The sequence below is a fragment of the Apteryx rowi genome, unplaced genomic scaffold (genome assembly GCF_003343035.1).
Source record: "Apteryx rowi isolate R43461 unplaced genomic scaffold, aptRow1 scaffold_856, whole genome shotgun sequence".
In the NCBI taxonomy this organism is placed as follows: domain Eukaryota; kingdom Metazoa; phylum Chordata; class Aves; order Apterygiformes; family Apterygidae; genus Apteryx; species Apteryx rowi.
Genome location: NW_020451156.1, coordinates 36,363 through 49,692, shown reverse-complemented (window position 1 = coordinate 49,692; position 13,330 = coordinate 36,363). Strand labels below are relative to the sequence as shown.

The window sequence follows — 13,330 nt, the reverse complement described above, 5'->3', positions numbered from 1 at the left end:
CTGAAGAATACTTTTGTCAAGGAAAAGCTACATCAAAACCAGTCACCATTAGACTTAGATACAAGTGCAGGCAAAACACAAAGCTAAGCAGAAAGCAAAGAGCTGGGTGAGAACCCAAAGCGGGAGGAGTAGAATTTGTAGATCACGTGCACCTCTAGTACAGAAGACATGAGAGCATTCATTTCATTGGCAACAAAGAGTGCTTTTTAAGCCTCCTCCAAGGAAAGTCTAAGGGTTTCCTGACATCATCAGCATCAGTGTTTCTGCAGAAGTCATGAATTCCCTAAAGGAAACCAGGAACAGGAAACTTACTTATGTGGTGCTACTGCCTGGGAAGCTGCAACTTTTTTCCATGCTTTTGAAATTCAAGGGAGTAAATAAGTATGCTGAGGAAGAGCATAATTTTGTGGTTCATTGTGCTGACTCTGTTGCAGAAAAGACCTGCTCCTGCAGTTCTCCAAGATATTTATTACTCTTTGTATGTATGGGATGAAGTGCTAAGTAAGTGCTCGAGTTGTCCTGAAATTGGATTTGGCAAATCAGTCCAGTCTGATTGTTCTTTATCTGTGTGGACTTGCACAAGCTTGGGCCTGGTGATGAGTATAAAAACTGACTGATTTAGGTTAGCTGTGAAACTGTAATTAATTCCTGTCCAGAGATCCCCATCTACTACTTTTGTGTTCTCAAAGTTCATCCTTTAAAGTTGTCTTCTATTTCTGGCACTGTATATATGCTATTTGGACCCTCCAGTGACTGAGGTGTGTGACAATTGGCATAGGAGTTCCACAGTCATAGAAAGCAAAGGGGGTTGACGAGTTTGCCAGCAACACATATTCTGAGACTTTAAGACTAACTACAGATTTTGAAGCAAAGTTACAAATTAACTGCAGCCATTCTGTGGCTGTAGCTAATTCTTCTGTTACCATGGCCTAGTCTGGATTTCAGCACTATACTCTTTGAACCGGATTAACCACTATGATGATACAGTTTGAAGAGGACTTCAGGTGTTTCAAGGATTGAATGATTTGGGATTAAATGCTATCATTAACTATTTGCCTCTCTGTTTTAGAGCTTGTCTCACTGTGAACTGATCACTGATGATGGGATTCTTCATCTGAGCAACAGTACATGTGGTCATGAGAGGCTGCAAGTACTAGAGCTTGATAACTGTCTTCTCATCACTGATGTGACTCTGGAACACCTGGAGAACTGCCACAACTTGGAGAGAATTGAGCTATATGACTGTCAGCAAGTCACGCGAGCTGGAATCAAAAGAATCAGAGTATGTGGTGTGCTGACTACTGTTCTGGGGGAATGACCAAGCCACTGATACTTCCTGAGATTGTATGAATCCTGCAGCTGTCCCAAGCAAGGGAGAACAGAAAAAGAGAGTTTGAGTATCATTAAGTTCCCATCTCTAGGGACTAATCATAACTTTTCTGTATGAGCAGTAATAATTGTATAATTCAAGATACTCATGCTGTTGGAATGATCAGTGCTTTTCTTTTGCTTTCTACATGTGTATTTTTAAATATGGTTTTAGGATTGTGTAGTGACATTCTTTAACTCTCCCAAAATACACATTCTTAATATACAGAGCTGATATTAAAGCATCTGCATGGAAATTTCAGTTAATGGGTTGTAGAGCAGTTAGGCCCTGGAATCTGTCCACAAATTAAACTCTTTTCCTCCATGTACTTCCCCTATTTGATCAGGGACTGCCTAACTCGGGGACAGCATTTAGCCTCACTGCTAATCTTGTCTACAGCTTAGTATTACACAGGTTCATGTCCAGACAAATACTTTTGCAATTGGGAAGCTCATCCCTGGTAGTGACTACTGAGGGCAGATGCCCTATTCTATTCCATGCTGCTTTCTAGGATGAGAGAACCAGGGAATATGGGAGACAAGATACAGACAAGTCTTTCTTCAGTAGCCAGGAATCCATCTCTCCTCTGCAGCAGAACACATACCTGTTTTGACAGAGAGCTCTTTGGCTGATCAGTGCTATATTGGGAAATAAGTGGGACCCCTGAACAGGTGAGTGTGCCCAAACATTAGTGTGGCTTAGCTGGATGGAACACTAGAATTACATGCCAGGACAAGACAGCTTAAATAATATCAGTCAAGTGTGTAGATGCTTTTTAGCTTACCAACCTTAATAAGCATTGGCTTGTTGGCAGTAGTTGAGGTGTACTGTTCCTAATTACTAGTTATGTTTTTTTCCCTCTCCCATTAAAACACAGAATTTTCATCCACAGGCTCATCTACCTCATGTGAAAGTTCACGCTTACTTTGCTCCAGTGACTCCCCCTCCTTCGGTAGGAGGGGGTGGACAGCGCCTCTGCAGATGCTGTATTATTCTTTGACAGTAAGTGCATCACACAGAAAATTTGAATTTTTTTTTTTGTTGAAGAAAAGAATTGGACTGAAGGTGTTTGGGAGGAGTTAGTTTCCTGACAGTCATAACAGTGATGTTTGGTCACCCAGCTTTGTGACAAGAAAAGCATTTTTCCAGGTAAAAATCTTAACGTAATATGCAGATGTGGATTAAGTTGGTGATATTTGGTTTGTATTGATACCTCCATCCTTCTGTTGGCATGAGAACTGAAGTATTTTGTAAAATGTGGGGGTGTTTCAGTGTAGCAGCTACTCAGTGGGAGTTCACAAAACCTGGAAGTTGATTTGCATTTGTAAGCATTATTCCGTGTGAAGTTCTAATATAATGTGGAGCTCCAGTCAGTCACACAAAAAAATTGAAACTGCTGTTCTGTAACATACAAGACAGATTAAATATCAGGTTTAAGGACAAATCAGCTTTAGCAGATGTTGACCAAAAATGTAAGGTAATCATGAGCTCTTAGAGCAAAACAGTGTACTCTTTGATTCAGCTTCATATTTAATTACATAATGGGCCACAATAGGTAATGTTAAAAGGTAAAATAGTACCTCAAGATAACTATATAAATATTTTTTTTCATATTTTTGAACTTGGTCCAATTGAACTATGTGTTACTATAAAGTTTTCTGGTCACTGAAGCATGTTTTATGCCCAATGCCATTGGCCTTTATAGGGCTAAGAAATCCACTGTGGGAGAGCTTGTGCGCTCTACTGTAATTGGCTGCCACAATCATTCATGGTGCTCACTGTAATGCCATTACTGTGTGCTCTGTTACCTCCTCAGTTTGTAATGAAAAGCTGCAACAGTTCTAGGAAGAGGGATACATGATTTGTGCTTTTCTACAGAATCTACAATTGAGCAAGGAATTCAATCCCAACTGCTTGTGCTACCCATTTTAGGGACTTTAGCAAGCAGATGGACAAATAAACCTGTAGGCAGAAGTTGAACCAAATCAAACCCATTTTAAAAATGTAAAAAAGCCAAACTCTTCACATCTGGGTTATTTAAGAAGCTGCCAACTTCTTACTACTAATAAATCCAAGTATTAACTCTTAAGGCCATGCTTTCATCTTTAGTTTTTCAGTGCTAGAGGATTAGATAATTTTTTTTATATTAAGCCACCTAATTGTCTAAAATAAACTACTCAACAGTTCAGAAAGCTTTTCTGTGTAAGATTGACTGTGTGTGTGTGTGTGTGTATGTTTTAAGAGTTCAGGGCCTGTGTGTTTGTTCAAACCTAATAGAAATACTGGCTTTATTAAAAAGCGGTTGGTGAAACTTCTGGATAATACTGCAGTTTCCCCAACATTTAGAAATACTTTTAAAAGTGTGACCATAAAGAGACTTCTTTGGCAAAATAACTACTGCATTGTGTTTGCGCTTCATACATTCACAGATGATACAGATGGCAAATTCAGATCTGAACTTTGAAGATAAATTGAAGATTATACTGCAGTACATGAATGTCTTTACTACTGCAAAATAAGCCAACTATGGCTTGTTTTGCACACTAGTAAAGGAGTGTTGTTACAATCATACTTAGATTTCCATTAAGATACTAGTATAATGGAGAGTTTTAAGCAGATTTTATTCTCAACTGTACCAGGAAAGTCATTGGTACTAGTATGTCAAAATGTATTGCCTTTTATTGGCTCATTTTTTTCTAAGAACATAATGAACCTTGTAAGTCTATGGCATTAAAGATGTACAAAAACAAATGGAACCTACTCTGATATAGGACACTTAAATAAACAATCAGCTGATGTCAAATTTGGATTTGTTTCAATTATTTCAAATTTGAAGTTTTCTATTAGAAGCAGCAGATCTTTCTGTGTTGGGTGCAGGACAAACTACAGCAATGGTTTGTTTCAATTATTATTTATCTTTTTAAAAAATGAATCGTTTGAACAGGTCTTGCAGTTTCTAAATCTTAATAGCAAATGTATCTCTAACACATAGCAGAAATGTGGAAAATAAAAAGAAAAAAAGCACATTTACAAAATTATTGAAAAACATTTATTATACTTAAATTGAAATGTGTACATCTTATTAAAAAAACAAAAGCAATTTGCTGGTGCCATAATTTAATTCCAATTTCAAGTGAGCTGGACAAACTACTGTACAACTTTCAATATTCTTTTAAAATTAGGTATTTGGATACTTTCCAATCAAGGATTTTTCTACTTTTATAAAACATTTGGATTTGAATATAGTGCTGAGCTGAAAAGACACAATTGTCAGTTCAATAAAATACTAGGACCAAACAATATTCAAAAATGAACAATTTATAGGCAGAAATGTTTAAGTACATAAAATTTTACTTTCAGTGCAGAAAAAGTGAAATAGGAAAGAAACTAGCTTTCATGAATTTAAATTTTCAAAATGCTACAGCTTTAAGAAGCTTTTCTGCTAAGCACTTGAGCCAGTTATGTAAGAGGGAATGAAAAATCAAAGTTACTTTTCTACATGCTGTAGTAGTTGTTTAGAATGCATACTGCAGCATAAAAAGCAAACTATTCCCAAGCTTTTAAGCCAGAGATCAAGGTGGAAACTTTCAAAGGCACAAAATGGCAGATAGCAAACTGTCATTTAATACCTTTTCAAATATTCCCCTTTAAGTACCTAAACAGTTGAAACTTTAACAGAGGAAATGCTGTGCCATGTCCTTACAAGAAATATCCAAAATACTGAAAAAGCACATTGCCTGTTTCAAAGAAAAGTAAATATTTGGTCATACAGAAGAGGCACTGTAACAGGTTTACAGTATGGATCTGAGGGCAAAGAAAAGTCACTAGAAAAGGTAAGATACTTGTCCATAATAGGGACTACAGCAAGGCATTTACCTGCTGGTAAAGAGACTTAAATGGTGTATATTTAGTGTTTCTTAAGCAATTTACTTGATGTTGCTGAAAGCTATGATGGCCCCTTGGTGCCAGTGGGTCAACTTCCCTCATTTAGCATAATTCCATTGTCATAAAAACCCACTTTTCACTGCTAGTATTTTTAAACCCACAACTTTACAAGCAAAGAGTTAAACTGCAGCAGTGCTCTGCAGAGAATCTAGGAAACTAAAAATAAAGGATGCATAGGCAATTCTTTTCCATTAAATTTGTTAAAGCAAAACACAATTACTTGGTACCCCATAGGATTTATATTAATCCTTCCAATAAGGTACTATTGATAATGCAGTTTGCTGCATGCATATATTGCATCTGTCTAGGACTTCTTAAAAGCCCTATTCTGGCATTTACACTTCTTACATACACTCATACACAATTTACACGGGAAGCTGTTTTAACAGCTTTACTCTCAGAGACCTGACAACCTGATCACTATCAGCTTAACTACTCATCTCCACACAAATTAATATGTGCTCTGCTAACATCAAAAAATAAAATCAGCATAAGGTACAAGCAAGTAATAGACAAACTGGCACAGAAAGGTAAATGCCCCAAAATAAGTTTACATTCATCTCCAATTGGATACAGATAATAGAAAAGCAATAGTGCTCCACTTCTAGAAACTGTATCTACTGGCCATATTTTGCCTTATTTCAGTAAAGGGCAAGCACCTTTGCTTACATTGTCTTCCATGCCTGTACGTAAGCTGTCATGGCATTATACCTCTCATGAGGACACTTAGCTATGGCAGTGATAAGAAAGTTCACCTATCAAACAGCTCATTACAAAGGTCATTTTGTGTTTTCAATATGAAACATCTTATACGGTGAAGTTAGATCCTAAGTTTTCGGACGATCTTCATAATCTTTAGGCAGGACTTCATTCTGCATTGAAATATCAGTCTAGCACATGTGACATCACTTCAAAATTATATGGAAACCTTCATTTTCAGCTGAAAAAGAAAAAAGTGTCAGTCTTTCATAAATAGAACCATAAATATACTAGCTGATACACCAAAATGTCAAAGAATGAACTTATTTGTTCTTTACTACAGAAACTGTGAAATACTAAGCTTGAAGCATGAAATGTTAGTAAATTGCTATTCAGACTAAACTCTTTAAGAATTAACTTTTTTAAATCTCTCTGGTTTGCAGTTATTTCTGAACTCTTCCCGTTGCATATTAAAACCAGCTGATTTGACAGTTGCAGTTAATATCATAGAAGAAAGTCATCTTCTGCAAGTCCAATAAATATCCCTAGTGTATCTGGTTTTAATCATCTATTTTGTGATGCCAGCCTTAAACTAGAAAACCAATGGAAATAACATTAAATAAAATCCTGTGGATTTTACACTTAAGCTAGCAGCACCATCAAAAGGCTTAACAACTGAGACAAACAGGTAAATAAATACTAACTACAGGAATAGATTTTATACTATTTTGGTTTCACATCAAGACACCGAAAAAGTGAAGTGGACTTTACAAAAAAAAATTTGTCTACAGCAAAAAAAAAATCTAGTTTTAAAGTCTTCTCCTCATGCTGAAGCAAATAAGTTACGATTAACAATTTATAATTGGATCTTCACAGTTGGGACAGTTTCTTCAATTAAAATGGGCTGAGAGTCAAACTTGTCCAGTGGTTAAGGCAAGTCTTGCCAACTTTTGCCACAGAAATAAATGGAATTTCTACAAAAACATGATGTTCATCTTAACAACTAGTGTGAAAAGGGAGACTCGCTCCACATACTGAGGAAACCTAAACAACAATCTTTATGGATTAAGTTCAGATGAATCCCAGTTTAACTGCATATATGCAATTAAATGAGTCTACCCATCTGACAGTACTGGAGGAGTTTATTCTATGAATGTTCCAGTTTAATAAGTCTACTAGTTTATGCTGAACAACAGATTGATAAAAGTGAGCCTCTGTTAGGCAGAGGAGACAGTGTTGTCTTTCATGAGCAAAAAGGCCAGGTCCCCTCTACAGCAACAATGTACTAAAGATGATTGTTTACTAGCAATGAAAGTACAGAATGTTACAGCTCAGTTCTGCCAACTATTAGGACTTGGTGAACATTTTGTTTCCGAACTTAAAGAAACCTGCTGACAGGTTTGGGGCTTTCATTATTATTTTGAAAATAACTGGAATAGTGAGCACTCTTCAATGTTGAGTGACTGAATTTTAAATGAGGTTTGTTACCAAGTGCTGCACTATTTCTGAGCTGAAAGCTTGGAGAAAACACTGAAGTGCTACAAAGAGTGTGAAAAGTTTGGCTAAGAAAGGAGAGATGCGTGAATACTTTCTGTCAGCCTTTACTGGCACTACCATAGCTCTTTGCTTGAAGAAGTTCTGCTAGAATAGTACTCTGCTTTAAGGAAGTCTCCCTGGTGGAATAAAAAACCTATGTTTTTAACTATCATAAAAAACACCCTACCTTTTATTGTGGTGAATAAGAAACAACTCTCATCTTGAAAGTTTTGAACCATCTACAAGAAAAGAACAGTTTGAACCCTCCTGAGTATGACCCATACAAAAAGAAAATTACATCAGATAGATATTAAACACAGCCTTTTATAAGTAACTGCATATTTTGGTTTTATTCAGCAAGTGTTCAAAGATGAACAATTATACACTAAAATAAATTAAAATACTTTACTGCCAAAATAATCACTTGCTAAGACTCAGTTCACTGCATGTGACAACCAGTTGGGAGCCTACCACCATAGCCTATGTTTTTGGAACTCTAAAAATGTGCAGCAGGTGTTGAGTAATCCATGTCCAATGGTATTTAAACATTATTTAGATGCTTCCTGCCTTTGGCATGTTCAATACCCACCAACTAATTACTGCAGCATCTCAGAACTACTTAAGAAGGAAGGCCAGGTGTCTTTCACTTCTTATAGTTTGAAATTATTCAGGTATGAGGAAGAGATTAAAGTGACATTTTAAAGGCTGCTTCTGCTCATTTTAATGCAAAGGAAAAAAACAGTCTAAACATCAGAAGGCACTAGTTTGCATTATCAAATAGAACAGTAACTAGAGAAGCTAACATGAGAAATTCCTCCATTCCATTTAATTAATATAAATATTTTTGTCAATAAAGCAAAATTCCCATTACCTGATCACTAACAAGAATGTGGATACCAGTGGGACCCTGTCTGTAAACCTGATTGATCTGATGCAGAGGAATATTAAATGCCAAAGCAAGCTTGCGCGTGACTTCTGAGGCTGCCATTTCTTCTAAGTAGATTGCATGATATACTACAAAAAAAGAAAAAAAATCTATTTAAATAAGCATTGTACTAATTTAGAACAAGTAACTATATGAAAAATATCTGGTTTTGTTTATATCCCTTGCTTTCAAAAATATTAAAAGCTGAAAAACCTTTACTTTATTCTGCCTCTGTTCTCATTAGCAAGTATAAACTGCAATGACTTTTCTTTCAAAGTAGTCTGTCATAAGTACAACTCTCTGAATAGGGGTAGGCTTTTGTTTGCTCTGATACTGAAGGCAACTTCCGTATTTTTTCCAGTATCCTGCACAAAAAGACTTAGTCACCTCTGAAACAGAACTAAATGGATCTCTAAAGAGTCATCTAAGGATGACTTTGGAAGTAGTTTTGGACTGTCTCAAAAGAAGCAGGTAATACTTTTTACCAGTAATATTATGCTGTTGCGTTAAATGGGGATCCCAAAAATTTTTTTTGTTTTGTTTTGTTTTTGGTAAAGACAGTCTTTTTCAACTCTCTCTGAATCATTTCCTCAGAGCTGCAGAGAAGGGAAGTAAGGCACAGGAAACAAACAGAACAGTAACCTGAAGTAGCTATTCATAGTTTGATGTTGTATTTACAGTTTTACAGCTTTAATTAATGCTGCTAGAAGCCCTAAGCAATTCCATGCTTGGACACTCTTTTGTCCCAAACTACAAATTGAAAAAATCCAGAGGAAAAACCTTGATATTTTGACAGGCAGCATCCTATTTACAGATCCAATATACAAGTACTATTACAGCATCGGCCTATAAGGATTTTACTGATTTCTTGGTGGGGGGTTTCTTTTCTGAAAGCCAAGAGCAAGAGAATAATAACTTAAAGTCGCTCCACTCTCTTAATTACAAGATTGATGTGAATTTGCAATTAAACATTAAGTTCCTATCTGTGTTGAAACAACAGCTGCCTCCCAGGAAAATAATATTAAGATCATGAGCCAGTACACAGCTTGGCTGTTTTCCCTTGTCCAAACCATGCCATTTTTATATCAGTTGCATAGACAAGGACAGTAGAACCTAACTGAAAATGGGTAAGAATGCAAGCCTTCAATTTGCAGCTAGCTTTTATGTTCATCTGTGTTCATATAGTTAATATCTTAGCTGTACGACACAGCACAGCTAATTCGGGAGCTCCTTAATTAGTTCTCCACATAAATACAGTTAACTTTATCAATAGACTGAAAGTCTATGATTTAGTCTTGAGAGGTTTTAAGTTTCTGTTCATCCTTCGCAGTGTTAAAACTATTATATCATCATCTCAACAGTTGTTCGGACATTTATATTTTGAGGACAACTTCCTACAGTTTCTTTGTACACCAGAAACCCAATTCCAGTTTTTGAAAAAACAAACCATTACAGATCTCTTTACTATTTTTCTCCTTCTCCTCCATCTTGTTTTACATGTGTCGAGACACAAAAAATAGTATGTTAGAAACCCCCTAATATGCCATACCATATATTGCACCATTGCTGTTGTCACCATTGCCTGTATCTTGTCTTTCCAGTTGTATGCTCCTTGATGGCTCCTGACAGACATAGATTGTTAAACGGGGTCTAACAGACCTGCAATTCAAACAGACCACACATTAAACAAAAGCTTACTTTCCTGGGAAATAAGGAAACTGATATATCACAAATATGAATTTGTTATGGTAACAGTACACTTAAAATGTTTTCTTTCTCAGACCAAAGAAAATTTTCAAATAATGATTCAATATAAACAGCAATGACTGGTCTCTCAGGTGCTAGCACACCTGATTTAAACAAAATTTCAATCAATTCTGAGTTCATCAAGACACTGCTTATTGGAATCCTGGAACATAACAACTGGATGAAGAACAACAACAATTTTTATAAAGGTCAATGGCAATAAATACCCATTTCAGTCAGAATCAGATATATCAGTTAAGACACTGTATGTATTAATAATTAATAGCTATAACTTCAAAGATCTTTGGTTGTTCTTATCTCACCTAAATGAGAAGTTTTTTTTCTTGGCAACAAATTCATCTGTCTCCAAGAAATTGGTAGTGCCCAACTGCCTTGCTGCCAGTCTCACAGTCTACCTCTGAGCTCATCAGTGCCTGTGTCTCTTCTGTGCTCTGCCCTGAAGGTGTACACAGAGTCTTCTTCTTGAGTGTATTCATGCCAGTGCTTGAGACAGCTCACACAGGCATACGCCCATCCAGTTGCTGCCCTGTGACCTCCCAGATCTCCTATTCTAAGGATGAGGGATTCTAGTCTACAACAGAACAAAAACTGCACAATTTCACATACAAAGTTTTACCTGGATTTCAGTGCATTATACAGCCGAATTCCATCGGCTGGACCACAGATTTGTACCAGATCTTCTCTCGTCAGCTTTAACAAATCAGCACCTGGAGAAACGCATTAGGATTTAAAGTTTACTGTAGAACACCTAGACTTTTAAACAGAAAATAGATACTCATTTAAACCAAGGGTAACAAATTCAACCATTACAAAAGTGGAATCCTGCAAACATAAACAAGCAAGGACTATTTAGAATAGGCAGTAGCTAGCACTAAGAAAAATGCCTGATTTTCCAAAGGCCATTAGTTTCACTTGATGGTGTTCACATTTTGGAAGAAACAGAAAATCTGCAAGACATGCAATTTTAGTAGATTCAGATGACTGTTCTATATCCAGAGGATGGCTTAAATGACTGAAAGTTTTAACTGACACCCAGGTTAGTGTATTTTAGCAAAGATACATGATGGTTTATTGCAATGACTCTAAACTGAATCATGACAGGCATTCAACTAATATATCATACCCTGCATGTGCTTAAGTTATTACATTGCATTCCTTAGAAGATATTGCTGAAGATTTACATTAACTAACTCAGGGTTGTCAAACCAGCAGATCAGCAGCCTATGGGGTGAATCCAGCTTGTGGGATACCCCTGTCCAGAAGTTTTTTTTTTTTTTTTTTTTTTTTAAATGAACCTGGCAATAACTGCGTGATCTGTGAAAACAACTGCTTCCCAGGAAATTAAGTTTAGAAAAAGAAGCTTCAATAAAATGATACTAAGCAGATCTAAAGATAAAATGGAAGGAAGTATGCTTCTTAGAAGTGGCATAGGTGTCAATAAAGTAAACAACAGTTTGAAAAATCAGTTACTGTGATAGACAAGTGGAAGGACAGCAAAAAAATTACCATATTTATGAAAATATTCCACAGAAGATCTAGGAAGTTATGGGTAAAACCCAGCTAGAAAAATTTGTCATAACCCTTTAAGTACTATATCAAAAAAAATCTGAAGGAACATAATAAAAGCTACACCTCTTGCTTCAAAAAAAATAATTAGCAAGATAGTATTAGATGCCTATGATTACAGAAAGATGATAAAGAACTGGTTAAAAAGTTTTCAAAAGGTCCTTGTCAGAAATTTCATACTAAAGTTTCCTAGGAAAGCTGTTTTCTGCTAGGAAGTGCAAGTTTTGTGAAATAGTCAGAAAACATTTAGGCAGCTGCAAATAGAAATAATCAGCTACAGAAGAGACAAAGCTTTAAGTCTTATGGATTTCAAGAATGCCACAGCAGAGAACCTCTACTTTATAGGTGGACTGTAGTCCTTGCAAGATCAAGCTGGAGGAGCATGATCTCAAACACTGACGATGGCCTGGCACGAAGGGACTTCTGAAAGACGTATGGGCTAACCTAGGAGGCAGAGCATGATGGAGCCATTCATCAGATTCTCTCCATCACATATGACCACAAAGAACTGAGAAGGGATTGCGCTCACTCAGCTGCATAAGGTGCCATCCCACCCTTCACAGTTATACATAAGATAAGGAAACGAAGGGCAATACATAGCTCCAGATACTGCATCTGTTGCCATTCTTGCTTACATACCTACAGTGGAAACTACAATGATACACATTCAGGAAAGAGCAAGCAGATGTTCTTTTGAAATTTAAAAAAAAGACATAAATGTAGATAAAAAAAACCCCTTTCCTGTTCTTTTGAAACTTGTTCTTTCCCTTAAAGCAGAATTCACTACAAAAAAGAATTTGCCATTTCTGTGCCTTCGAAGACTATCCAGAGCTTCAGAGTTTGGAAGGGATGAAAGCTTCGTATGTTATAATTAAACCTAACTCCTAAGAAAAGATCTAACATGGGGAAGATATTAAATACTCTACAACTACCTACTGAGCAATTTCTTGCACTTTCTTCCAGGTCACCACATACTGGCTGCCATTAGGAAACAGCATACCAAAGTAGATGGTCTGCTTCCATGACTCACCAAATTCATTCATTTTCATCAAGTGACTAATCAAGGTTGAAATGAGTTTGCGAGCCATCATCAGGAAAAAAGAATCTAGCTTCACTTTTGGGTATCAGGGTCAATTTGCACAACAAGCAACTAGAATAAATTATCTTCCAATGCAAACTGAACTTTTAACAAGCAAATTAGAAAGCTACCCTAAATATTGATTCTATAACGTTATTTTAACAGAATAGTTTCACACACCAAACTTGCATGCTAACCCAAAGAAAAACTGTAAATAAAAAAATTAAATTACATATACCTGAGAAATTTGAAAAAAGCCTTGTATAGGTAGAGAACCTATGTTTGAGCAACCATTGCTGAGTTTCCTGGATTGTGGCTGAAGGATGAAGTTGCTGTAAGAAACAAGGTTGAATATGATAATTTGAGTATTAAAAAAAGAAAAAAGAAAAATCTCACTCAGTTAAGCACTTTTCCTCAATACATATTAATATCAAGATGGGTATAA

The 13,330-nt window shown here is 36.3% G+C and overlaps 2 protein-coding genes across 12 annotated transcripts in view; one reads left to right on the top strand and one right to left on the bottom strand.

Moving 5' to 3' along the window:
• FBXL2 (F-box and leucine rich repeat protein 2) overlaps window positions 1–10,017 on the top strand; it is a 30,545-nt gene extending 20,528 nt beyond the window's left edge. Inside the window, exons 10-12 of one of the 5 annotated variants that reach the window (XR_003257605.1) lie at window positions 1,070–1,282; window positions 1,881–2,040; window positions 2,262–2,328. Coding sequence is in view for 4 of the 5 variants with exons in the window: in XM_026090276.1 (XP_025946061.1) it covers window positions 1,070–1,282; window positions 2,262–2,369 (321 nt within the window). In the remaining variant the exon portion in view is untranslated. Of the gene's footprint in view, window positions 1–1,069; window positions 1,283–1,880; window positions 4,311–8,835 lie in introns of those variants that run through there. The other 4 variants (XM_026090276.1, XM_026090275.1, XM_026090274.1 and 1 more) reach the window with 4 other exon arrangements.
• Window positions 4,396–13,330, bottom strand: part of UBP1 (upstream binding protein 1) — a 38,144-nt gene continuing 29,209 nt past the window's right edge. For 4 of the 7 annotated variants that reach the window (XM_026090273.1, XM_026090266.1, XM_026090271.1 and 1 more), the window contains 6 exons: window positions 13,124–13,217; window positions 10,858–10,948; window positions 10,024–10,133; window positions 8,421–8,584; window positions 7,737–7,788; window positions 4,396–6,254 (listed from right to left, as the gene is read on the bottom strand). In XM_026090273.1, the coding sequence (XP_025946058.1) occupies window positions 6,220–6,254; window positions 7,737–7,788; window positions 8,421–8,584; window positions 10,024–10,133; window positions 10,858–10,948; window positions 13,124–13,217 (546 nt within the window). In that variant the 3' untranslated portion in view covers window positions 4,396–6,219. The remainder of the gene's footprint in view (window positions 6,255–7,736; window positions 7,789–8,420; window positions 8,585–10,023; window positions 10,134–10,857; window positions 10,949–13,123; window positions 13,218–13,330) is intronic. The other 3 variants (XM_026090267.1, XM_026090272.1, XM_026090270.1) reach the window with 2 other exon arrangements.